This window comes from Gorilla gorilla, chromosome 5 (assembly GCF_029281585.2).
Source record: "Gorilla gorilla gorilla isolate KB3781 chromosome 5, NHGRI_mGorGor1-v2.1_pri, whole genome shotgun sequence".
In the NCBI taxonomy this organism is placed as follows: domain Eukaryota; kingdom Metazoa; phylum Chordata; class Mammalia; order Primates; family Hominidae; genus Gorilla; species Gorilla gorilla.
The window spans coordinates 141511440-141538332 of record NC_073229.2 but is presented as its reverse complement, the minus strand read 5'-3'; the positions used below and the strand labels follow the sequence as shown (position 1 = coordinate 141538332).

At 37.1% G+C, this 26893-nt stretch overlaps 1 protein-coding gene across 2 annotated transcripts in view; it reads left to right on the top strand.

Annotated features, from left to right (window-relative positions):
• ROS1 (ROS proto-oncogene 1, receptor tyrosine kinase) overlaps positions 1–26893 on the top strand; it is a 139198-nt gene that overhangs the window by 80292 nt on the left and 32013 nt on the right. For both annotated transcript variants that reach the window (XM_055390703.1, XM_055390702.2), the window contains 10 exons: positions 1642–1844; positions 3355–3499; positions 4270–4502; positions 4591–4767; positions 8569–8737; positions 16481–16598; positions 19510–19700; positions 21489–21572; positions 24503–24638; positions 25866–26028. In XM_055390703.1, the coding sequence (XP_055246678.1) occupies positions 1642–1844; positions 3355–3499; positions 4270–4502; positions 4591–4767; positions 8569–8737; positions 16481–16598; positions 19510–19700; positions 21489–21572; positions 24503–24638; positions 25866–26028 (1619 nt within the window). The remainder of the gene's footprint in view (positions 1–1641; positions 1845–3354; positions 3500–4269; positions 4503–4590; positions 4768–8568; positions 8738–16480; positions 16599–19509; positions 19701–21488; positions 21573–24502; positions 24639–25865; positions 26029–26893) is intronic.

The window sequence follows — 26893 nt, the reverse complement described above, 5'->3', positions numbered from 1 at the left end:
TGCATTTTGGAATTCATATTTGGAATTCCCAGACCAGACCAGCATTATTTTCTCTAACTTTTCATTTTGGTCTCAGTAATGATGATAGTAATAGCTAACATTTATTTAATGTTCTTACCATGTGCTAGGGATAGAGTGATATATAAATATCTGTAAAGCAGGCCATTGTCTCTGTTTACAGAAGAGCTGGAGTAACCTTCCCAAGACAAAAAAGTTAGCAAGTGAAGGAGCTGGCTTCATCAAGTTATTTGTCACTTAGACATTTACCCCCTAATTTTCTTACTTGCTAAATGCAAAGGATGTATTTTATATGTGGCTAATATGAATTCATAAGGATCGACAACACATACTAAATACCTAATATATGTCAGGCACCCTCCTGGGGCTCTGGTGGAACAAAGATAATTCAAGCACAGTCTCAGCCAAAGATACTTACATTCTAGTGCTAGATGAAGAAAAGAAAGCAGCAAAAGAAAACCAAAACCAAAATCGCGTGTGGCTAGTGCACTGGTAGAAGAACACGTGAAGTGGAGTGAGGACAGAGAGGAGATGTCCTTCACCTGGAATAGGAAGGCAGAAAGGGCTTCCCAGGAAAAATGATGCATGAACTGAGGCTTAAGTAAGGTTAGGCAGATGGGGAAGATCATTCCAACCTGAAGAGACTACCTATGTGAAGGGTTGGAGGGGTAGAAGTCCTGCAGTGTGTAGATAGTGCACTGTGGTTAGAGTGAAGGATGGCTTTGCATAGCAGAGATTGGATATGCGGGCAGGAGCCAGATTGCACAGTGCCACGCACAATGAGTTAAAGAGTTGGCTAACTGGTGTAAGATTGTCAGATTTCATATTAAAATCATATTTGGAGTTATTTGCATATTATGTAATTATGCTGCATTTTTAGGTGATGTTTTACATAAAGACTGAGAGTGAATAGGTCAAGAAGTTGTGTTCAGCTGCAAGTGACAGATCTGCGATTTTTCGAGGCTTAAGCCTGCGGTATGGTTGCGCTACTGCACTGGTCTAGAACAGACGATTTCCATTGTAGTCTCTGTGACTGGGGCTCCCTGGAGTTGTGCAGCGTGCAAGGTGTTTGGTTGTAAGCGGTGGCCAGGGAGCTCCACAATGCCATCAATCACCTGGACTTGATCTTTCCCCAAACATCCTTAGTGAGTCCTTTATTCAATTCTCACAAGATGGCTGCCGCCCCTCTTGCATAGCGTCCGCCTCCTGGGTTGGGGGAGGGTGAAGGACAGAGGTGCGCCACAGTGATAAGAACATCTGACTAACCAGACCGTGTCACATGATTGTCTGGGCTGCAATCAAACTTCAGAAACAGGTTTTCCTCCCAGCATGCTGCCCTGAACAATATCAGATATATATGAACTTGAAGAAAAGGAGAGGACATTGGGTAGACTGTAGCAGTACATACTACATATACTACACACAGTATCAAGCTGCAGCCATTTTTGTTTCTTCAAAGAGAACATTATTTCAAATCATTTTCATATTTATGTTTTCAAGCAAAAGTTATGTATGCTCTACAAATTTCTTTCTAAGCTTTGATATTATTCTTGTTAAAAATCTGCTTTTCCTCTCATATATATATGTATAGATATTTAATCTTTTGGTTTCTTCTTATTTTAGATAAAGCGTTTCTGTCTCTAGCTTCAGACACTGTGGAACCAACTATACTTAATGCCACTAACACTAGCCTCACAATCAGATTACCTCTGGCCAAGACAAACCTCACATGGTATAGCATCACCAGCCCTACTCCAACATACCTGGTTTATTATGCAGAAGTTAATGACAGGAAAAACAGCTCTGACTTGAAATATAGAATTCTGGTAAGATTGGAACTAGTGGTCTTTGTCTTTTCACAAGATGTTCTTTTTTGATATAAAATTATGAGCCATAGTAAAGTATTTCCTATATGTTCTGAAATGGACTAGTACGCAACTTTTTTACAGCTAATGATTCATCAAAACATATTGTGTTCTAGTTTTCTTGACTGGGAGTAAGTTAAGCTTCAAGGAAGTATATCAACTCTTGCCCATTGATGGATTGCCATGGTAACAGTTTTCTGAGTGTCCAGAAAGAATTGGGTTTATTCCCCTCCCTGATTATCTAATTATCCTCAGACAGAATGAGAGAGACTTATTTTTGCAGCCTATGGAGCAGACTGAAGATTGAGGAGTAAGAAATGAACTGGACGGAAAGAACACTGCCTTATACCTCTTCTCCACAGCATTTATCTAATATAAAAATTGTACATTATATTTTGTCTTTTGTTTCCTATGTGCAGAGAAATATACTGCTATGCAGATACTGTTTTTAGTCATCATTGTATGCCTAGCACCTAGCACAGTTAGTGGCACTGTGTAGGCATTCACTAACTATTTCTTGAGTGAATTGGCACTATTCATTCAATCATTGAAATGATGAAATGTATTCATTAGTATTTCAGTTGTCTTAGTGATGGAATCACATATATCCAATATTTTGCTTTGTGCTTGGCTTTATTTAGCCTGTTCAAAAGGTGAAATTGACTAACTGTTGGACGTTAAACACTATATGTTTTCCCATAAAGTGTATGTGATTTTTTCATTACTTCCTTAATTTTGTCTAATTAACCCTTTTTACACATTTCTAAAATAAGTAATTTCAGATAGATCATTTGGCTGGTCAAGATTGGACTTGGCAGCACTGGCCATGTCTGTTATTAAATTTAATCTATCTTATTGTCTTCTCATTGATTAACAGTGGTCTAAGACAGTGGTTCTCAACCTTGGCGGCACATCGAAGCTTTAAAAAAAAAAACACTCTGCATCTAGGCTTCACCCCAGATAACTCAATCAGAATCTCTGGCAATAGAACCCAGGCATAGTAGTTTCTTAAAACTTCCCAGATGATAGCAAAGTATAAACAAAGTTGAGAACCATTGGTCTGAGGAAAGTCTTTTTACTCTCTTAAACTTTATTTCTAAGAGTGATTAGATACTATAAAAATATTTTATTGTATTCACATATGTGTCACATGTTTTCTACCATCTTGCTGAATTTCTAATACAATGTTAATGAAATAGTGTCCTCTTCTAGGAATTTAACTTCCCATGTGAAACAATTTATGCCACAAAACCAACTGAAGGCTACCAATCATTTGGTATTTATTCTTGGAAACATTGAACAACTCAGGTCTGGATAGATTGGACAGTGGTATTACCATTAATAATCCAGAATTTAAAATAAATTAACTTTTTTGAGCCTTTAACTTTGTTCTCTCTTTGATTAAATAATTTCTACCAATTTGTATAAAATGTTAAGAATAAGATGTTGATTTTTAAAAAATCAATTACAGGAATTTCAGGACAGTATAGCTCTTATTGAAGATTTACAACCATTTTCAACATACATGATACAGATAGCTGTAAAAAATTATTATTCAGATCCTTTGGAACATTTACCACCAGGAAAAGAGATTTGGGGAAAAACTAAAAATGGAGGTAAGTTATGGGCTTGTTGTGGGTTTCTCAAGCAGAATATTGTGATATATGTGCTGTGTATGTCGATGTTTATTTTTTAAAATCTGAATGTGAAGTAATTTTAGTAAGCTTTTTTTAAGTTTAATAAGAAAAATGTGTTTGTAGAAAACTTTGACCTGACCCTTACTCTAACCCCTGAAGTTGACTAATAATATTCTATCAAAATAGAAAGCAACTAGGAGGTAAAACATTGAAATCAATATTGTTTGACCAAAAAACACATTATTTGGTCTCACCACACAGTGTCACTCTTTTTCCAGATACTCATAGGTTTCTGTACATGTGGTGAGCTATAGAAAAACCAAGCCTTTTTTCTATGTGAATTTTACTGAGGCCTGAGCTGTAAAGTTATGCAACAGTATAGCCTTAAAGAAAATAGGTCTGAAAAGGTTTTCTAAGAGCTGATGAGGTGGTGATTATTATGAGGTGATGACGTTTATTTCAGATGTCTCTGATGATATTCACAAAACTCACCCAAATTGGGTTATTCCCCATTGGCCATATCCTTGAGCTGGAGTCAGAGAATGATTTGGTCACTGGGCAAAAATAAGTGGGAGCCTTTTAGGCAGTCTGTTAACCTACGATTATAGAAGAGGCTGACTTTCTTTCTGGACATGTGTTATTTATTCTGCTCATACCATATGATTACTCTTCAACCCAAACTCCACTACTTCTTTCCATCTTTCAGTGCTATTGCAGCATCCTTTATCGTTCCTTGCTATTTATTTCAGTACCAGAGGCAGTGCAACTCATTAATACAACTGTGCGGTCAGACACCAGCCTCATTATATCTTGGAGAGAATCTCACAAGCCAAATGGACCTAAAGAATCAGTCCGCTATCAGTTGGCAATCTCACACCTGGCCCTAATTCCTGAAACTCCTCTAAGACAAAGTGAATTTCCAAATGGAAGGCTCACTCTCCTTGTTACTAGACTGTCTGGTGGAAATATTTATGTGTTAAAGGTACAGTGAGTTTACTAGGCACTCTTTATTGTCATTCTCAAGTGCAAGGCTCTCAAAGGGTTAAGCAATTGTTCTTTTTTACCAAAAGGTTCTTGCCTGCCACTCTGAGGAAATGTGGTGTACAGAGAGTCATCCTGTCACTGTGGAAATGTTTAACACACCAGAGAAACCTTATTCCTTGGTTCCAGAGAACACTAGTTTGCAATTTAATTGGAAGGCTCCATTGAATGTTAACCTCATCAGATTTTGGGTTGAGCTACAGAAGGTAGATTTTTAATGCAAGTCTTTATTTTATGATATAGAATAAATTGGAAAGGCCTTTTTCATGCATCTAGAACATGCTCATGTATAAATAAACAATATATTTGACAACTTTCATTGATTTATGTTTGGCATGCAGAAGCAGTGAGTTATGCAGACTAATTTCTGGTGGGAAGAATTCTCAGGGAGATTAATTTGCTTTTAAAAGGCTTTATGTAAAAGGGTATAAGTTATAGTGTACTAATTTTATAATATTTTACTTAGTTTAGATGTTAGCATGGTTCTCTGGTTTAAAGTCCATAGTAACTTCGTGTTTTCTATGAAAAAAAATTGAAAAAGAACTGAAGAAAGAAAAAACCAAAACCTTGTTTAGAAATGTTCTTTCATCATTTTAAGAACTGTGCAGTAACAAGAGAGAAGTAAACCATAAAACCAGCTTATTCTAAAGTAGTTTTGTTGTTGGCTTGCAAACGTTAAATGATTCCTCATCCAAAACTTTTCATGCTTTAACCAATAAGGAAGCACCCACTGAATTTTAAGGCATCAATTAACCTGATTAATTCATTGATGGGGAAAGCCTACATTGACTTTTATGGTGATAAACTTAAAATTGATTATTAATTTTTTATAATTGCTACTTGTTATTTTAACTATTATATATTTGCATGTGCATGTTTGTATATTTCTGGGCCTATGTATGTGTACGCATTTTTAAAGATTAGTTAGAAATGTTTTGTTCAGTGGTAACTCAAAAGCAAATCAGTATAATCATGGCCTCACTACTTCTTAAAATGCAGTTATTCCCCAGGATGTTTAAAAATTATGTAAGGTATTTTTGTGATCTTATACTTTATAGATAAAAACTATGAAAACTGTGGAACAACACTGAATATTGAGTTGATAAACTCAAAGACCATAGTTTCACTGGACTTTTTCCATTGAGCATGTTTCTGATGATTTGTTGTCTATTTAAAAAATTGCCACCTTATAAAAATGCAGTTAAATTGGAGAAATTGGAGGAGTGCCTTTCAAAATGACATCTATTTTAGTAAACTTAATGCAGTTCAGTCTAAAACCAAGAGGAAGGATGTAAAGTTCATTTCCAAGATTATCAAAGAAATGAAATGGGAAAAGACTTCAGAGATAATTGACACCCTAGCCTCTCATTTTATTGATCAGAAATGGAGATCTAGACAGATGCCAGATGTCACCAGGCAGAGAAAAACCCCAGGGCTGACTTCTCCCTACAGCAGTCCTATTAGGGTGCTGTCCGTGGAAGGAATAGGAGTCATTAAGTCATCCATCCCACTCTTTCAAGTTTGGGGAGAAGGACAGCAGACAGAGATCTCCTGGTTGAGTTCTCATGACTTTCATGCAGTGCTTTTTGTTTCTAAACTTCCTCTGTTTTCACATTTGCTCAACACAGGTTCCAGGCAGACCATTTAGAAAATCATGAAGCTGCAAATACAAGATAGAGTCATTTGTACATGAGTGGCCATCTACAAATACTAACTATGAGTACAGTAAAAGTCTGTGGTTCTGCAAGGGTTGTTGAGTGCTATATAGTCAGAAAGTGCTGTCTCTTTTGAACAACTTGAGCCTATCTCACAATGACAGGACAGCTGGGAATAATACCGTAACTCCATACTGAAACTCTGAGGAGTGGGCAATAAAAGAGAATATTTGTCTCTTTAATTAGTAATGTTTTAGAAAGGAAACAGGAAGAAAACGATAAACTTTGTCTCTGTCATTTCTGTCAAAATTTCCTTATCTGAAAAATGAGGGAACTAGAGCACAAGATGAAGTTTCTATCTAGATCAGGGGCGTCCAATCTTTTGTCTTCCCTGGGCCATACTGAAAGTACTGTCTTGGGCCACATGTAAAATATACTAACATTAACGATAGCTGATGAGCTAAACAAAATTCCCTAAAAAAATTCATAATGTTTAAAGAAAGTTTACGAATTTGGGTTGGGCTACATTCAAAGTCGTCCTGGGCCACATGTGGCCCACAAGCTGAAAGTTGGACAAGCTTGATCTAGATCTTAAATTCTATATAATATAAGAAACTCACAACAGCGTATAGAAGAAGAACATATTTAAAATGGGGAGGAAACAAATAATTTTGTTTGGTAATTTTTTTCACGGAAGCGCATTAAAATTGTGTTTTTCTCAGCTGTTCAGGCAAATCCCTAGCAGAACCATAAGTTTCTGAAGTTCCAAACTCTCAGACATCTTAGCTCACACTCCCCCTCACTCCCACCCACATAATTTGAAAATCCCTCTTTGGTAGCCTTCACCCCTGCACTTGTTGGCTTCTGACAAATGGAAAGTCCTGACACCCTTGTGATTTACTGGGATATCCTGTGGCACCTCTCCAAGTTGGTGGTCTGCCCAGACATTCATTGCTGTGGTGATGCCAACACTCTACCGTTTTCCAGCGGTACCCTTGGTCAAACATCTCCTGACATTTCAAGGAGCTCTGATAATTTCTTGATGGTTTGGAATGTTGGGTTACCTAGACTATTCACTATAGGTAATTTCTCCACCAGATAATGAAGGAGACAGAACCATAAAGAGTTAAGACTTTTTTTTTTTTTTTTTTTGGCCAGGAGTTAATTTCTCCCTCTCTGAGGTTTACAGTAAATATTATGGATTCAATGCACCTGTTTCATTAAGCTATTAAGCTAAATGTCTCAGCAGGATTGATACATTTATGAGTTTAGTGCAGGCAATTTCCCTAACATCAGCAGTTCTATTTTTTAAGTTTTCATTCCTTCCATTCCCTTATTCCCCTTTCTTATTGTACATAGTGGTCTACTGACTGAAAATGCTATAGAGAATCATTCCTTACTGAATAGAAAACTAATATAAAGTATCCATTTAATGAAATGATGTGACCTCATGAGTGTTAAGTGAAAAAGAAGATATAAATTAAGTTTATTTATGGAAACTGACCTTTTTATGAAACTCTACAGGGAAAATACATCAAGAACCCCTGACAAATTGCCATATCTTTTTGTCTTTTCCTATTTGTATGTTAAGAAATTATCATTTTCAAATAATGATACTAAGGACCCAAATATACAGATTTTTAGAAAGCAATGTCACAGAGCAAGAAATTTCAGATAGCTGCAAATAGAGGCCCAATATCTAAAGTGGAATGAAAACAAGATTTTCTGTATTTAGCTTCTAGCCTTGCTACTTAGTAGCTTCATAATAGTGGGCAAAATTTTTCTTCTTTTGGCTATGTAGGCTTCCAGTATATAAAAATAAAGAATTCTGTTTACATGTCTGAAGAGGGTGTTAGGAGGAAAAAAAAAAGTCTTAGTTTGTAAGTCACTGTGGACTTCTTTATCAAAATATGTAATCAAAACATGTAAAAATATTATTGCTATGAAATTAACAAATCCCTGGGATTTGAAATTACCATTGTTTTGATCCATCGTTGTCCCACAGCTATGGATTTGCATTCTTAGCCATCCTGATTAAATGTAGGTATCTATCCTTTGGGATAACAAGAAGTCATAGCTCTGAATCTTCCTCGATGACATATAGTCAGAGGTGTATGTCCCACTTTGAGCTTCTCCCATGAACAGTCATGTAAATCAGTTATATCTTGTCATAAAAAGCAAAACGACTATAGGCAGTGGGGTAATGTTTGGGATCATTCATAAAGAAGTTCTTATTCTTTAATAGAAAAGAATGCTTAAATTTTAATCACTTGCTATAAGCCTATACATTTTTGTGTTTTAAGAATATTTTCTTAGAGAAACAAAAATATTAATCGAGACTTCTTTTTCTAGTGGAAATACAATGAGTTTTACCATGTTAAAACTTCATGCAGCCAAGGTCCTGCTTATGTCTGTAATATCACAAATCTACAACCTTATACTTCATATAATGTCAGAGTAGTGGTGGTTTATAAGACGGGAGAAAATAGCACCTCACTTCCAGAAAGTTTTAAGACAAAAGGTGAGTACTAACATACTCAATACTCAGAAAACTCTGTGTTTCAGTTCTTTTCTTATCACTTATTTCACTAATCCTAGAGATATATGAAATTGTTCTTTAAAAGCAGTACATTATTATTTCTAGAACTTGAATGAAGAAATTGAGAAAATATAGGAGACCTTGCAGGCAGTAATGAAATAATACTGGCTGGGTCTGGCTGGATCCTGAACTGGGCAAAATTACTTCTTCTTTCAGTATCCTTATTTCATGTCTAGCTATGACAATTTTGTGGTGATAACTATATGAAAATAGTGTTACTGAATGTTCAAAAAATATTTATTGGCTACTATATTTGAGATACTAGGATGAAAAATATAAGAAGTTCATTAAAAATTAAATAGTGTTCTGAAAGATATACCTTAACTCTGAGATGAGCTCTATAAGAATGGAAGGAACAAAGATCTAGAACCAGAAATACCATTTGACCTAGAAATTACATTACTAGTTACATACCCAAAGGAATATAAATCATTCTGTTACAAAGATACATGCACACATATGTTCACTGTAGCACTATTCACAATAATGAATCATTTGGAATCAACCCAAATGCCCATCAACATTAGACTGGATGAAGCAAATGTGGTACATATACACCATGGCATACTATGCAGCCATAAAAAGGAATGAGATAATGTTTTTTTTGCAGGGATATGGATGAAGCTGGAAGCTATTAACCTCAGCAAACTAATTCAGGAACAGAAAACCAAACACTGCGTGTTCTCACTTACAAGTGGGAGCCGAACAATGAGAACGCATGGACACAAGGAGGGGAACAACACACACTGGGGCCTGTCAGGGGGAGGGGTGGGGGGAGAGAGAGTATTAGGAAAAATAGCTAATGCATGCTGGGCTTAATACCTAGGTGATGGATTGCTAGGTGTAGTAAACCACCATGGGACATGTTTACCCATGTAACAAACCTTCACGTCCTGCACATGTACCCCAGAACTAAAAATAAAAAAATTTAAAAAAAAGAATGGAGGGAAAATGCTCCAAAACTTATGATAATTTTCTTTATTTTCATTTATCACTTATTTTATTTCAAGTTGAGATATATTGTTAATCTTATCACCAATTCATCAAATCCATCACTAATAAAAACTTCAAATGCTCATTTAAAAATATGTAATCATATGAGAATATTTCTGAATATTTCTTTTTTTAAAATTTCTTCTTAAAAAATAAGATACATATGCAGAACGTGCAGGTTTGTTACATAGGTATACATGTGCCATGGTGGTTTGCTGCACCTATTGACCTGTCCTCTAAGTTCCCTCCCCTCAGCTCCTATCCCTCAACAGGCCCTGGTGTGTGCTGTTCCCCTCTCTGTATCCATGTGTTCTCAATGTTCAACTCCCACTTATGAGTGAGAACATGTGGTGTTTTGTTCTCTGTTCCTGTATTAGGTTGCTGAGGATGATGACTTCCAGCTTCATCCATGTCCCTGCAAAGGACATGATCTCATTCCTTCTTATGGCTGCATAGTATTCCATGGTGTATATGTACCACATTTTCTTTATCTGGTTTGTCATTGTTGGATTGGCTTGGTTCCATGTCTTTGTTATTGTAAATAGTGCTGCAATAAACATACGTGTGCATGTGTCTTTATAGTAGAATGATTTATATTCCTTTGGGTATGTACTCAATAATGAGATTACTGGGTCCCATGTTATTTCTGGTTCTAGATCCTTGAGGAATCGCCATACTGTCTTCCACAATGGTTGAAATAATTTACTTTCCCACCAACAGTGTAAAAGTATTCCTATTTCTCCACATCCTCATCAGCATCTATTGTTTCCTGACTTTTTAATAATTGCCATTCTGACTGGCGTGAGATGGTATCTCATTGTAGTTTTGATTTGCACTCCTCTGATGATCAGTGATGTTGAGCTTTTTTCATACGTTTATTGGCTGCATAAATGTCCTTTTTGAGAAGTGTCTGTTCATATCTTTTGTCCACTTTTTGATGGGGTTGTTTGTCTTTTTCTTGTAAATATGTTTAAGTTCCTTGTACATTCTGGATATTAGCCCTTTGTCAGATGGATAGATTGCAAAATTTTTCTCCCATTCTGTAGGTTGTCTGTTCACTCTGATGATAGTTTCTTTTGCTGTGCAGAAGCTCTTTAGTTTAGTTAGATCCCATTTGTCTATTTTGGCTTTTGTTGCCATTGCTTTTGGTGTTTTAGTCATGAAGTCTTTGCCCATGCCTATGTCCTGAATGGTATTGCCTAGGTTTTCTTCTAGGGTTTTTATGGTTTTGGTTTTTGCATTTAAGTGTTTAATCCATCTTGAGTTAAATTTTTTATAAGGTGTAAGGAATGGGCCCAGTTTCAGTTTTCTGCATATGGCTAGCCAGTTTTCCCAGCACCATTTACTAAATAGGAGATCCTTTCTTCATTGCTTGTTTTTGTTAGGTTCATCAAAGATCAGATTGTTGTAGATGTGTGGTGTAATTTCTGAGGTCTCTGTTCTGCTCCATTGGTCTATATATTTGTTTTGGTACCAGTACCATGCTGTGTTACTGTAGCTTTGTAATATAGTTTGAAGTCAGGTAGCATGATGCCTCCAAGTTTGTTCTTTTTGCTTAGGATTGTCTTGGCTACATGGGGTCTTCTTTGATTCTATGTGAAATTTAAAATAGCTTTTTTCTAATTCTATGAAGAATGTCAATAGTAGTTAGATGAGAATAGCATTGAATCTATAAATTACTCTGGGCAGAATGGCCATTTTCATGATACTCATTATTCCTGTCCATGGGGATGGAATGTTTTTCCATTTATTTGTGTCCTTTCTTATTTCCTTGAGCAATGGTTTGTAGTTTTCCTTGAAGAGGTCCTTCACATCCCTTGTTAGCTGTATTCCTAGGTATTTTATTCTCTTTGTAGCTATTGTGAATGGGAGTTCATTCATGATTTGGCTCTCTGCTTGCCTATTGTTGGTGTAAAGGAATGCTTGTGATTTTTGCACATTGATTTTTTATCTTGAGACTTTGCTGAAATTGCTTATCAGTTCAAGAAGTTTTAGGGCTGAGATGATGGGGTTTTCTAAATACAAAATCATGTCATCTGCAAACAGAGACAACTTGACTTCCTCTCTTCCTATTTGAATACCCTTTATTTCTTCCTCTTGCCTGATTGCCCTGACCAGAACTTCCAATACTATGTTGAATAGGAGTGGTGAGAGTGGACATCCTTGTCTTGTACTGGTTTTCAAAGGGAATTCTTCCAGGTTTTGCTTATTCAATATGATATTGGCTGTAGGTTTGTCATAAATAGTTCTTATTATTTAGAGATATGTTCCATCAAAACCTAGTTTATTGAGAGTTTTTAACATAAAGGGATGTTGATGTTAAATTTTATCAAAGGCCTTTTCTGCATCTATTCAGATAATCGTGTGATTTTTGTCTTTGGTTCTGTTTATGTGATGGATTACATTTATTGATTTGCATATGTTGAATCTGCCTTGCATCCCAGGGATGAAGCCGACTTGTTCGTGGTGGATATGTTTTTTGATGTGCTGCTGGATTCAGTTTGCCAGTATTTTATTGAGGATTTTTAAATCAATGTTCATCAGGTATATTGGCCTGAAGTTTGTTGTTGTGTCTCTTCCCAGTTTTGGTATCAGGATGATGCTGGCTTCATAAAATGAGTTAGGAAGGAATTCCTCCTTTTCCATTGTTTGGAACAGTTTCAGAAGGAATGGTACCAGCTCCTCTTTGTATTTCTGGTAGAATTCAGCTGTGAATCCATCTGGTCCTGGGCTTTTTTTGGTTGGTAGGCTATTAATTACTGCCTCCATTCCAGAGCTTGCTACTGGTCTAGTCAGGGATTCAACTTCTTCCTGGTTTAGTCTTGGTGTATGCATCCAGGAATGTATCCATTTCTTCTAGATTTTCTAGTTTATTTGCATAGAAGAGTTTATAGTATTGTCTGGTGGTATTTTGTATTTCTGTGGGGTCAGTGGTGATATCCCCTTTATCATTTTTTTGTGTGTGTCTATTTGATTCTTCTCTGTATCCTTCTTTATTTGTCTAGCTAGTAGTCTATTTTGTTATTTATTTTATTTTTTTAAAAAAAAAAAACGGCTCCTAGATGTGTTGATTTTTTTTGGAGGGCTTTTTGTGTCTTTGTCTCCTTCAATTCTTCTCTGATCTTAGTTATTTCTTGTCTTCTGCCAGCTTTTGGATTAGTTTGCTCTTGCCTCTCTAGCTCTTTTAATTGTGATGTTAGGGTGACGATTTGAGATCTTTCTGGCTTTCTAATGTGGGCATTTAGTGCTATGAATTTTCCTCTTAACACTGCTTTAGTTGTGTCCCAGAGATTCTGGTACATTGTCTCTGTTCTCATTTGTTTCAAATAACTTATTTATTTCTGCCTTAATTTCATTATTTACCCAGGAGCCATTCAGGAGCAAGTTGTTCAATTTCCATGAAATTGTGTGGTTTTGAGTGAGTTTCTTAATCCTGGGTTCTAATTTGATTGCTCTGTGGTCTGAGAGACTGTTTGTTATGATTTCAGCTCTTTTGCATTTGCTGAGGAGTGTTTTAATTCCAATTATGTGGTAGATTTTAGAATAAGTACCATGTGGCACTCAGAAGAATGTATATTCTGTTGATTTGGGCTAGAAAGTTCTGTAGACATCTACTAGGTCCACTTGATCCAGAGCTAAGTTCAAGTCCTGAATATCCTTGTTAATTTTCTGTCTTGTTGATCTGTCTAATACTGGCAGCGGGGTGTTAAAGTTTCCCACTACTGTTGCATGGCAGTCTAAGTCTCTTTGTAGGTCTCTAAGAACTTGCTTTGTGAGTCTGGGTGCTCTTGTATTGGGTGCATATATATTCAGAATAGTTAACTCTTCTTGTTGAATTGTTCCCTTTACCATTATATAATGCCCTTCTTTGTCTATTTTGATCTTTGTTGGTTTAAAGTCTGTTTTGTCAGAGACTAGGATTGCAACCCTCCTTTTTTTTTTTTTTTTGCTTTCCATATGCTTGGTAAATTTTCCTCAATCCCTTTATTTTGAGCCTATGTGTGTCTTTGCATGTAAGATGGATCTCCTGAATACAACACACCAATGGGTCTTGACTCCTTATCCAATTTGCCAGTCTGTGTCTTTTAATTGGGGCATTTAGCCCCTTTACATTTAAGGTAGGTATTGTTATGTGAGTTTGATCCTGTCACCATGATGCTATTTAGTTATTTTGCATGCTAGTTGATGCAGTTTCTTCATAGTGTCATTGATCTTTATACTTTGGTGTGTTTTTGCAATGGCTGGTACCAGTTTTTCCTTTCCATATTTAGTGCTTATTTCAGGAGCTGTTGCAGGGCAGGCCTGGTGGTAACAAAATCCCTCAGTATTTGCTTGTCTGGAAAGGATTTTATTTCTCCTTCACTTATGAAGCTTAGTTCGGCTGGATATGAAATTCTGGGTTGAAAATTCTTTTCTTTAAGAATGTTGATGTTGGCCCCCAATCTCTTCTGGTTTGTAGGGTTTATGTTGAGAGGTCCACTGTTAGTCTGATGGGCTTCCCTTTGTAGGTGACCTGGCCTTTCTCTCTGGCTGCCCTTAACAGTTTTTACTTGATTTCAATCTTGGAGAATCTGATGATTATGTGTCTTGGGGTTGATCTTCTTGTGGCGTATCTTAATGGTGTTTTCTGTGTTTGCCAAATTTGCATGTTGGCCTCTCTTGCTAGGTTGGGGAAGTTCTCCTGGATAATATCCCGAAGGGTGTTTTCCGGCTTGTTTCCATTTTCCCCATCTCCTCCTGGTACTCCAAGCTATCATAGGTTCAGTCTTTTTATGAAGTCTCATATTTCTTGGAGGCTTTATTCATTCCTTTTCATTCTTTTTTCTCTCTTCTTGTCAGCATGTCTTATTTCAATAAGGTAGTCTTCAAACTCTGATATCTTCTCTTCCACTTGGTCGATTCAGCTGTTGACACTTGTATATGCTTCACGAAGTTCTTGTGCTGTGTTTTTCAGCCCCATCAGGCCGTTTATGTTCCTCTCTAAACTGATTTTTCTAGTTAGCAATTCCTCCAACTTTTTATCAAGGTTCTTAGCTTCTTCACATTGGGTTAGAACACACTCCTTTAGCTCATCATAGTTTTTTCTACCCATCTTGTGAAGCCTACTTCTGTCAGTTCATCCATCTGATCCTCCACCCAGTTCTGCACCCTTAATGGAGACATTGTGATCATTTAGAGGAGAAGAGGCACTCTGGCCTTTTGGGTTTTCAGCATTTTTTTCATTGGTTCTTTCTCACCTTCGTGAGTTTGTCTAGTTGTGGTCTTTGAGGCTGCTGACCCTTGTATGGGTTTTTTGTGGGGGCCCTTGTTGTTGTTGATGATGATGATGCTGTTGTTGTCACTTTCTGCTTGTTTGTTTTTCTTTCAATAGTCACTTCCCTCTTCTGTAGGGCTGCTGCAGTTTGCTGGGGTTCACTTTAGGCCTTATTCATCTGATTTGCTCCCACGCCTGGATATGTAACTCAAGGAGGCTGGAGAGCAGCAAAAATGGGTGTCTGCTCCTTCTTCTGGGACCTCTGACTTCAAGGGGCACCAACCTGATGCCAGTAGGATCGCTCCTGTATAGGGTGTCCTGACAATCCCTGTTGGAGGGTCTCACCCAGTTGGGTGGCACCAGGAGGAGGACCCATTTAACGAAGCACTTTGTCTCCTGGTGGAGAGGGTGTGTTTTGCTGTGGGGAAGCCCACTTGTCTGGGCTTCCCAGATTCCTCAGAACTACCAGGAGGAGAGGCTAAGTCTGTTGGTCCACAGAGACTGCAGCCACCACTCCCCCTAGGGGCTCAGGCCCAGGGAGATCTGAATTCTGTCCCTGAGCCTCTGGCTGCAGTTACTGGAGATTCTGCAGGGAAGCCCCACCCACTGAGGAAGGATGGGTGAGGGTTAGACCTGAACAGGCACTCTGGCCACTGACTACCACAGCTGGTGTGTTGGGTTGTGGCGACAAGTCTTGGGACCAAGCTGTCCAGCCTTGCTGGCTCCCGCAGGGGAAAAGCACAGCCTGGAGCTATAGAAATGGATGCTGCATTTCAGCCCCGCGCCCAGGGAGATTAGCGTGTTAGGCAGTTGGGAGTCCCAGTGCTGGCTGCTGCCCCTCCCTCAAGGAGCTCAAAGGGCTTAGACAGCAGGCAGCAGAAGCCTGTGCTGGTCACCCCTCCCCCAGGGAGTTCAGTAAGCTTAAGCAGATTCCAGCAGAGAGGCCATAAGAATCTGCACATTCTAGGGTTGGGATGCTAGGCCCCGGTGGCATGGGATCGAGAGTGGGATCTTCCAATCCATGAGTTGTACAGTTCTTTGGAAAAGCAATTTCCCTGGCTGGGTAGCCTGCTCGCTCGCCGCTCCCCTTGGCTGGAGGGGAGGGGGTTCCCCTTCCCCGTGTGGTTCTCAGGTGGGCTCACTGCTCTTCCTTCTCTCTGTGGGTCACGCCAGCCTTCTAGTCAATTTTGATGAGCGAATCTAGGTACCTTGCCGGTGAAGGATTCACACACTTATTATGGTTTTTTTCAATAGGAACCTCTGAACGCAGCTGCTTCTAGTCGGCCATCTTGGCCCCGCCTCTGAATATTTCTTTAATGTTATTTGTCTTTCCTCTTAATATATTCTGTAGAAAGATTTCAGTGCAGAAGATTAATACTTCAAACATATCAATCAATATTTTCTTTTTTTCCCCAAAGCTGGAGTCCCAAATAAACCAGGCATTCCCAAATTACTAGAAGGGAGTAAAAATTCAATACAGTGGGAGAAAGCTGAAGATAATGGATGTAGAATTATATACTATATCCTTGAGATAAGGTATGTGTGTTTGCAAAGTACTTATAAATGACAAAGAACTAAGGAGATAATTATAAAGTAATCAAAAGTAACACTATGCAAATGTATTTATATACAAACACAAAGATCTTTAGTTAAAGGACTCACATGCATCATTACGTTCTTTGCTCAATTCCTAGACGTTGGTCTTGGCATGCTAATTATAAACAGATCACGCCATTCTCAGAAATCTCTAACTGCTCATTGACACTTTATGGAAATTGTTTGATCATAGGCTCATGCAACCAGTATTAACTTAATACCGGTTTTGTTTAAAAAGCTTAGCTGATGTTTAATGTTAAATGATGATGGCATGTAAATTCCTGATGATAATTTGCTTTAGCAAGGTGAATACTCTCTAGTGAGAATTGGTGATGAAGTAGATATTTCTCATACTGTCAAATTAGGTCAGGTTCTGAAATGGTCTGAAGTGTAGAGGTCACACAGGATTCTGTATTCATTCGGAAGATTACAGTTTGCAGTGTGTTCCCAGGGACTGAAAACACACCATCGATGAAAACCAGCCACTGATGAACAGCCTCAGACCTGGCCAGTACCGGGAGCACGTGAACCATAACTGGCTTAGAAGGACTGATTTCATGCCAACTTGAGGGGAGAATTCCAAATTCCAAAGACACTCCTCTCACAGGACTATGAAACCATCTTTTAAGAAGTTCCAAGGACAAAAGTCACTTCCATAATTATAGTCCTGGCAACTTGATCTTTAGATCTATTTTTGCTTCATCTGGCTCTGGCATTCCCATAACCTTAAAAAATGTTCCTGTTCATACTAGAGAATTCCCTTGGCCCTTATTTCTAATTGAAACCTCCGTGAAGTTTCTGTTGCTCCTTTTCATGCAGAGTGAAATACATTCTAACCTGCAGAACTGTCTTGGTGGTTTGTGACTGTAATGATGTTCATCAATCAGGTCACACATCAGGTTTTTGCTAGGACCTCTTTTGTATGTTACCCTGAGTAACACCTTAAGTGCTACTAAAATGACTCCATCTGAATACTTTGCATACTCCTTGCTCCAGGTCTCCACTGTCAGGACATGGACTATAGGATGACTGAATGATTGTCAAAACTTCAGTGTCTCAAAATAAGTCCTTCAGTCAGGACACTCTAGTTACACTCTGTGTACTCACTGATGGGGTAGTGGAAGTGCAAAGTGCATGAACTTGGGAGTTGAACAAGCCTTATTAGTTTCCGAGGGTTGCCACAATAAAGGACCACCAACTGAGTGGCTTGAAACAGTAGACATTTATTCTTACAGCTCTAGAGGTTAGAAGTCTGAAACCAACGTATCAGCGGGACTGCTTGTTCTGATGGTTCTAGGGCAGAATCCATCTTTGCCTCTTAGCTTCTGGCGTTTACTGGCAGTCCTTGGTATTCCTTGGCTCGTAGATGCATCACTGTCATCATCACCTCCTGCATCACAAGGTGTTCTCTGTGTCCAAATTTCCCTCTTCTTATGCAAGTGCCAGTCGTTGGATTAGGGTCCACCCTAAACTACTATGACCTCATCTTAACTTGATTACATTTGTCAAGATCTTATTTCTAAACAAGGTCACATTAAAATATTCTGAGTGGGTATGAATTTTGGGAGGACATGACTCAATCCAGTACACAAACCATGTTTAAATGCTTGTTATTTTCCTTTTTTGAACTTAAGTTTCCTCATCTGTAAAATGGAGATGATAATATCTATCTCATCTCTTTAAGCTGTTGTGGACTCAGTGAATTAAAACAACGTTATGTAAAGCCCCAGTACAGTATGTTGTAAATAGAAGGTGCTCAACCAACATCAGAATTCTTCTTTCTTTTCTCAATGGCCATTGTGTAGAGCCACTTCACAAATTCTCAAGGGCCTCTTTCTTTTGGATCAGAGTTGTTTGGTTAAACAGTGAAATGGCCAATGCTAAAGGTGAGACTTCACAGAATGTGTAAAAACACTCTGTCCTAATGCTTTGCTCAGGATGGTCGTTAAAGGGACCCTCAGCTCCCGGGAACAGCTGTGACCAACTCTGCTGCCCTGCTGCTCCTGATATTGTTACCCTTTCCCTGCCTCTTATGAGGGCCAGCCTTCACTCTCTGTTGGTCTTCAGAAGGATGAGTCAATTAGCAGGAATAGAACCAGATTCTCCCACATATCCCTAAGTTTACTGTGGATTGGCACCAAGTCCGAAAACTATTGCGGTCTGAAAAGTTTCAGACCTGAAATATTCTTCATTGTTAGAGAAGACATAAATGGAAGACCTTGAGCTTGCCTTTGATGATTCTGTAAAAAGTCATTCCAGTTATGTCTTTTGAACCCGACCCTTGTGCTCTGTCCATGTTTCAAATGAAAAACAATTGGATTGACTTTGAGGTGGAATGTAGGTCAATACAAAAGGAAGCAACGAGCCTCAGAATCTCAGATATAATGATAACTTTGGTAGCTGAACTGTCACACTTTCCTTATCAATTTTGTATTCTGTATTTTATTGAAATATGGCATAAGTAAACTACAAATAATGTAAAAGACTGAAAATTGAGAAAATGGAAACTTCCCAGTTAAAAATCATGGAATAATTGTCTTATAGGTTTGGAATTCTGGAGAAAGTTTACCCATGCTATTAGTATAGGAAAAAGGTACTCAGCTCTCTCTTCACCACTGATTACTCACAGTTTTCTTGGTGGGCTGAGTTAATTGGCTCCATGCCTCACTAGGATCACTATAAAACCATGCTGTTAGCATCTGTGTTGCCAGATTATGGGAGAGGAATGAGGTCAAGGGTAAATTGTGCCAAAGGACACCCTCTGGCGTTCAGTCACTAAGAAGATCTATGAACAACTAGAAATAACAGGTATATTGTCATGTATATTTTCTGTATTTATTATTTTTTGCAGAAAGAGCACTTCAAATAATTTACAGAACCAGAATTTAAGGTGGAAGATGACATTTAATGGATCCTGCAGTAGTGTTTGCACATGGAAGTCCAAAAACCTGAAAGGAATATTTCAGTTCAGAGTAGTAGCTGCAAATAATCTAGGGTTTGGTGAATATAGTGGAATCAGTGAGAATATTATATTAGTTGGAGGTATGTTACCGTGTCTGTCTATACACTAGCTTATTACCTACAGGTTCAGTAATAAATATCAGTACATTCTTAACATTAGCAATAGATAATGGTGACTATATATATATATATATCTTATTATCCAAACTATTAAACTATTCCATTCATGTGATGTGATCTTTCTAAAACATCATTATCATCGTGTCATTTTTCTCCCCAATAATAATCAGCCACCCCCTTAATTCCTACCACATCAATTCCATGCTCCTAATTAGGCTTCCAAGGCTGTTCACAATCTGTTCTATCCAGCCTTATAATTCTATTCACATTATACCAGCCTTATGACCACTCCTACATTATACATAACAGGCCTAAGACCTTTGTTTCTTCCCCAATATCTACCTCTTCCACTGTGTATTTTATTTTAGTTTATGATATATTGTCTTTCTAATCACATAGGCAGGAAATCTCAGTGCCATATGTGATTTTTCGCTCTACTCAGTAATCAGGTCCTGTTGATTTTACCATCTTGATTTTTCTCTGATGAGTTCTCATCTTCCTCTTTCCACCTTGGCTTTCCTAATTTAAGGTATCATTTCTTGCCTGTGCCCTTGGCTTACGCATACTGCTGACAGTTAATTTAGTTGAAGCACAGGCTGGATTACTTAACCCCTCTCTGAAATACCCACAATGGCTCTCCATTTACTGCTTTCAGAATCAGCTACAAACTTCTTTGTGGCATGTGAGGTCTTCTGTAATTTATCCTCCAATTGTGGTTTATCTTTTCCAATATTTATGTCTGTGCTGTAGCCATATCAGACCAGTAAAAAGTTTTTATGTCACTTGGTCTTTGGCCCTGTGTTTGCCTTAGCCAGAATACAGGTCCCCACTACCTACCCTGTGTGCCTTAGCTCTGATTTCCTATTATTTATTTTCTGCCAATTGAAATTCTTCTCATCCTTCAAGACTTAAATGAACTCATCATAATGCTTATCTGATGCTCCTTAGTCAAATGAATTATTGCATTTTATACACTCACATGCTCTATAAAACTTACATTATTCTTATTTATATTATAGTTAGTTATCTAGTTAGTTGTGTACAAAAGTTTGCTACCCAGCTCAGCAAACTTTTTCTGAAAAGAACCAAATAGTAAATATGTTAGGCTTTGCAGGCTACATGTGATCTCTGTAGCATGTTCTTCTTTTCTTCTTTTTCTCTTCTTCTCTTTTTCTTTCTCCTTCTTTTTAAAAATAACACTTTACAAATGTAAAACTTATTCATAGCTAATAGGGGGTACAAAATCAGGCTATAGCCAGATTTGGTCCTCATGCCATAGTTTGCCAGACTCTGGCCTACGTGTTTGTTTCCTCTACACAACTGAAACTACCTAAGAGAAATTACCATGTTTATTCCTCAGTTTAATATCCATGAAATTAAATATGTATGAAGATATTATACAAAATAATAATGCCAACTATTTAGTATCCAAAGACTGAGATTTCTTGGTCCTAAATTTATTAAAAAGATATGTATGTTTCCTAAGTCATTTTAAAGTAGAAGATTGAGTGGGTATATTCCAGTGGTTTGTTGCTCTCTGCAAAAAAAAGCAAAAACACCTTGATTTTGATTTCACATGGCATAAACACTGTCTGTATGGATGCTTTCAAGCTACCAACGGTCTAACAACTGGCTTGCAAAAATCCAGTAGTAGCTAGCTCTGCTATATTACTCTGTGTGCTTAGGTAGAGCTGGGGCAACTTAGCTTTTATCTATGAATTAATTTCTTTTTCTGATTTATATTATTAGATGATTTTTGGATACCAGAAACAAGATTCATACTTACTATTATAGTTGGAATATTTCTGGTTGTTACAATCCCACTGACCTTTGGTAAGTATAATAGAATTTTAAAAATAGGCAACAAACTATTTACTTAATCATACCTGATTGATTTATCTCTTAGTTGATCTAATCTCCCACATGAAATATTGCCTGATTAAGTTAATAAAATTTACATTGTTACCTTTGGCTATACATTTATAACCACTAACTTCTGTGAATTGTTTTCTGATCTAGGCATAACTATTTTATGGAAAATATACATGTACATTTCATGTTATACTTTAGATAAAACTACTTGCAAGGGCACCAACTTTTAGGTTTCTTTAAAACAGTATTTATTTCTGATTGGCTGCATACAAATGTTTTGTGGCTTATGGTTTAAAATAAATAAAAGAAAAATAACCCTGGGTACAGAAAAAAGTATAGAATTAATGGGAGGCCAGTGACAATCTTTGATTGGGATAGTTTTGGTTTCTAAGCAGACAGGCTGGTTTGGAATGAGTAGGGCCTCTGTTGCAGAAGATCCATTTCTGGCTTGTGGGATCGACTCTTGCTTTCAGACATCTGATCTGCTTATTTCAAATCCCTGCTCATTTATAAATGACCAGGAAAGCAGAAAAATTAGGTTAGGTAGATAGAAAGCTATTTTTTTCTAAGAAGATTTACTTTAATGATGATAAAATGCAGTAAAAACCTCAAAAGGAATGGTCAAGTACTGGTTGGACTTTTAGAGTTATCACAGTGATCATACATTCTTGTTTATTTCTGTTTCAGCACAAATAATAATAGCACTTTCATTCCCCAAACTGTCCGAGTTTGCTTATAAGATATATGGACCCCTATCTATTGCTAATATTGAGAGTCCCCAACACACTGAATCATTAAAAGAAGGGCATGATTCTTACCGGAAAAGAACACTCAAACACATATTAAGAAAGTTGTGGCTTGTTTTGTTCACAAGTAGGGGTAAGTTACAAGGGAAAGTTGATGGAAAAGTCACAAACATAAAGTTGAACTCTCAGGATAAAGAAAGCCAACACTTTACTGTGTTCTAAGTCTTTATTCTTTCTGCAAAGTGATTGGAGTCACAATCTTTATGAGAGCACTTTGAAGCTCGATTTGAGATTTTTTTTCAAAGATTCCACCCAGACAATATGTGAAACTCCTTCAGCAAACTTGGAAAGCTAAAAATTTCAGCTGACCCTGCCAGGATTTTAACCTGTGGTTCCAGAGAGTCTAAGTATTGCACAGCTGATGTTTGTGCCACTAAGCCAGCCCCTCCAGAATTACGCATATGACTGCAGTATATTTGGCAGTTGGCATATAGGCTTGACTGCTTGTCTGCTTTCCTACTGGGAAGGAGAATTACATGAAGAATCCTTCAGCTGACCTTTGCTTGCTTTCTTGTACATCACCATTGTTTAAACCCATAACTCTAGTGGATGAACATGAGATAATTTCAGACAACCTATTGTGCTTCCAAGACATCCTATGGATATCTGACTTTCTCAGGACTTAAAGGTCTTTATTCTGTTTGAAATTCACGAATTTTTGAGTCTAGCTAAGCTAATTCGGTTCTTTGCTTTTAGCAGCAGTGCATGTGGTTTTACTAGTAAGAGCGTGTGTGTGCATGAGAAAAGATTGAGTAATTAAAATAACAAAACAGTCACAATTATTTTAAAATTTGTATTGTGCTGAGGGCACTCATCAGTTATAAACATAAAATTAGACAATTTTTAAAATGAGTGTTGACAGCCTTTGCTTCTGAGCAGTCATATCTAATGCATAACATTAGCCTTCTGCTGGGAGTAGAGGAAAATGTAAACCTGTAAAATACAACTGCTGACCTCAGGAGCTTGCCATTTAATGAGGGAGGTAAGACATGCCTGTGTGGGAAGACAAATAGCAAGATATGTGTTAAATAATAACAAAAGACAAAAATAGATGAAATAAGTAAGACAGTGCATAGGATAAGCACTCACAGAGAGGTGCAATTAGTCTTTCAAGTTCAGATATGAAAGATTAGTAGAGGTTGCTGAGGTTTCAGAAGGCATCATTGAGGATGTGCGCTTACATTGGGCCTTTAAAAGTGAAGCAAGGTGGTGAGAACATTTCAAGTTGGAAAAATTAATTTAGCAAAAGGTACTTGTGATCTTTCACTGTGTAGCCCTTCAAATTGAATTTCATGTGAATAAAACTCTAACTTCTTGAATATAGAAGCTACTGTGAAATTAAGTTCAAATTTTAATGATCATCTCTCAAAGCATGCTTGCTGTTTTCAACTTCTGAGCCAATAGTCCAGTGCAGATGACAATCCTATTGACATAATTGTATTTTAATATTAAAAAAATATTTTATTATTATAAAACTAATACTGCTTATTATATAAGGAAGACAATACAAATTACTCATGATTCTACAACTAGGGCAGACCACTGATAACATTTGGTAAGCTTCGTTCCAATACTTTTTCTACATATTCGAGTATGTGTATATGAACAACAATGATAAACACTCTTGTACTCTGCAAAAAAAAAAAAAAATTGCCATTATACTGAAAGCATTTTCTTTTCTACTGAGGAGTATAACCTGGATGTGACTGAACTCAAAAATGAATTTGTTTCACTAATAATTATGTTTGTTTTGGTTTATTTTGACTCGTTTATGGGTGATTTTGACAAATAAGTTTTAATATTAAGATACTTTAATTTGTTTATAACGACAGTAAGAAATACATTAAATTTTAAGAAGTGAGATTAAAAATGGTGTAGTATGATTTGTGTACTTATATATGGCTTTTTACCTGGATTTAATTAGTTTTTTATAAGATATTTTAAAATCAAATTATGAAAACTTCTATAACTATTCTACTGATAGTGTTCTTGCATAAAAACACTTCAAATGCACTGTTAACATTTCCTAAAGGAAAAAAGAAGCAATATTTTATTTTGTAAATTATGTCATTTTTTCCTTTATAGTCTGGCATAGAAGATTAAAGAATCAAAAAAGTGCCGAGGAAGGGGTGACAGTGCTTATAAACGAAGACAAAGAGTTGGCTGAGCTGCGAGGTTTGGCAGCCGGAGTAGGCCTGGCTAATGCCTGCTATGCAATACAGTACGTAGCTTTGGCCATCATTATGGAGTACCTAGGCAAAGGGTGGGCAACAGTAACGAGAGTGCCTATGAATTCCGCATTGCCCAGGACAGTCATGGTTTATACCAGTTTTTCTGGCATAATTATTAATAACTTCCTCTTCCACTCTCAAATGTGACCTGGGATGGATGGCAAATTATGTGGTTTTAAGAAAAATACAGAAAAATCCATTAGTTTCCAGTATTTTGTCATGTAGCTCAAAAGCAAATGAAAGAAGGAGAAAAATATTACATTGAAGAGTATAGATGGTAACATGGTTGGTTGACCTGGAGGCAGTGTTTGAGAGGAGAGGAGTTTTGAGAGCCCTGTGTACGTGGTCAGCCTTAAGTCAATCTTACTCCATTTCAGAAGTTGTATGATGATTGCCCACAAAACCTTCTTAAGATAGATGAGTTTTGAACTTTTGTTGTCATCATAATTAAGGAAAATATTCAAGTGTCTTATGCAAAGGTTCATTATATTAGGATCTATGCAAAAAGGAATTAAATGATCATAGGCCTTGCTTTCAGAAATTTATAATGCAAGGTGTAAAAACACAGGATTTGAAGTAGACACAAAGGTGATCTAAATCAGCTGTTTAGAGGTGACTTTCCTTTGAGCAAATACTCAGCATATCTGCTACTCAACATTCTCTATTAAAAATTGAAAGCATTTTTAACATAGCAGCATTTTCCCCCCTTGTAGTATTCCAAGTGAGAAACTTGGCTTTTTAAAGTTAACCTTATGGTGATGGGGTTGATTTTTTTGGTCATAGTAAATTTTGTTTTATGTAAGATGTCACATGTGTGAAATAGCTAACAGAAAAGCTTATAAACCCAGATGCATTTATTACTAATTTGCAGTAGCTTTTTATACAAATTGGCAATCTGAAGAAGTTAATACCTACTAACTTTGACTCAACAAGCTACAATAAAAGTGTTGAGGCAATGCATACATATATATATTTTTATCAAAATTAAGGTGCCTAGAAGTGGACCATCATGCTCTGTCTGGGTAAAAGGTTGTAGAATAGTAACGTAAAGTAATTGGGAACCCAAAGTTCCACATCACCATGTCACATAAAACACACAATACTGCAAAGCCATGAGATATTTCTTTCTCTCTCAAACACAAATACCAATACCAACACAAACTTGTACACCCTATATATGTGGAGGGTGGGGAGACAAAAATGTTGCTATTTTACAGTACTCTTCCAACCCAAGAGGAGATTGAAAATCTTCCTGCCTTCCCTCGGGAAAAACTGACTCTGCGTCTCTTGCTGGGAAGTGGAGCCTTTGGAGAAGTGTATGAAGGAACAGCAGTGGACATCTTAGGAGTTGGAAGTGGAGAAATCAAAGTAGCAGTGAAGGTAACGTGAATCTTCGAACTCCTTGACACATTATATCACCATATCTACAAAGACTGACCTGGATATAATTATAATAAAAGTTGAGTGCTCTTTGTTGAAAAGAGGACTGGTTGAATGTCGAAGCCTATCCATAGCTACAGAAATCACATTTAAAAAAATCATTTCCTACATAGGAACATTGTTTGTAATCAACAATCTCCAGGGTTTGCATTACCTCTAAGGCTACTAATTAGCTAAGACCTATCAGGCAATCATTATTCTTCAAACATGCCATAAGAGAACTGGAGTTGTGAAACACATTCTTAAGGTACTAGACCAAGGGTCAGCAAACCTTTTCTTAACTGGGCAGATAGTAAGTATTTTAGGCTTGCTGGCCATACAGACTCTGCCATTGTATTGTCATAGACAATATGTAAATAAATGAGTGTGGCTGTGTACCAATAAAACTTTACTTATGAACACTGAAATTTGAATTTTATATTATTTTCATATGTCATGAAATAGTAGTATTCTTTTGAGTTTTTCAACCATTTAAAAATGGAAAAGCCATTTTCAGATCATAGGCTATACAAAAAGAGGTGACAGGCTGGATTTGGCCCACAGGCTGTAGTTTGTCAGTCTCTGACTACATGATTATTTATCATAGTATACTTAATGTATTTTTAAGGAAGCACTTGATATACTCATATTTTTGCAAAAACTTTCTTTTGATAAAGGGAGGATGAATCTTTTATGTAATTGAGCAATATCCTGATCTCTGCTTATTAGAGATTTATTGCTTTGAGAGTGAGCTATACAACGAGAAAAGTTGGCAAAATTCTCTCTGCTTCTAAATGATGTCATTTAAAAGTTCTTTAATTTACTC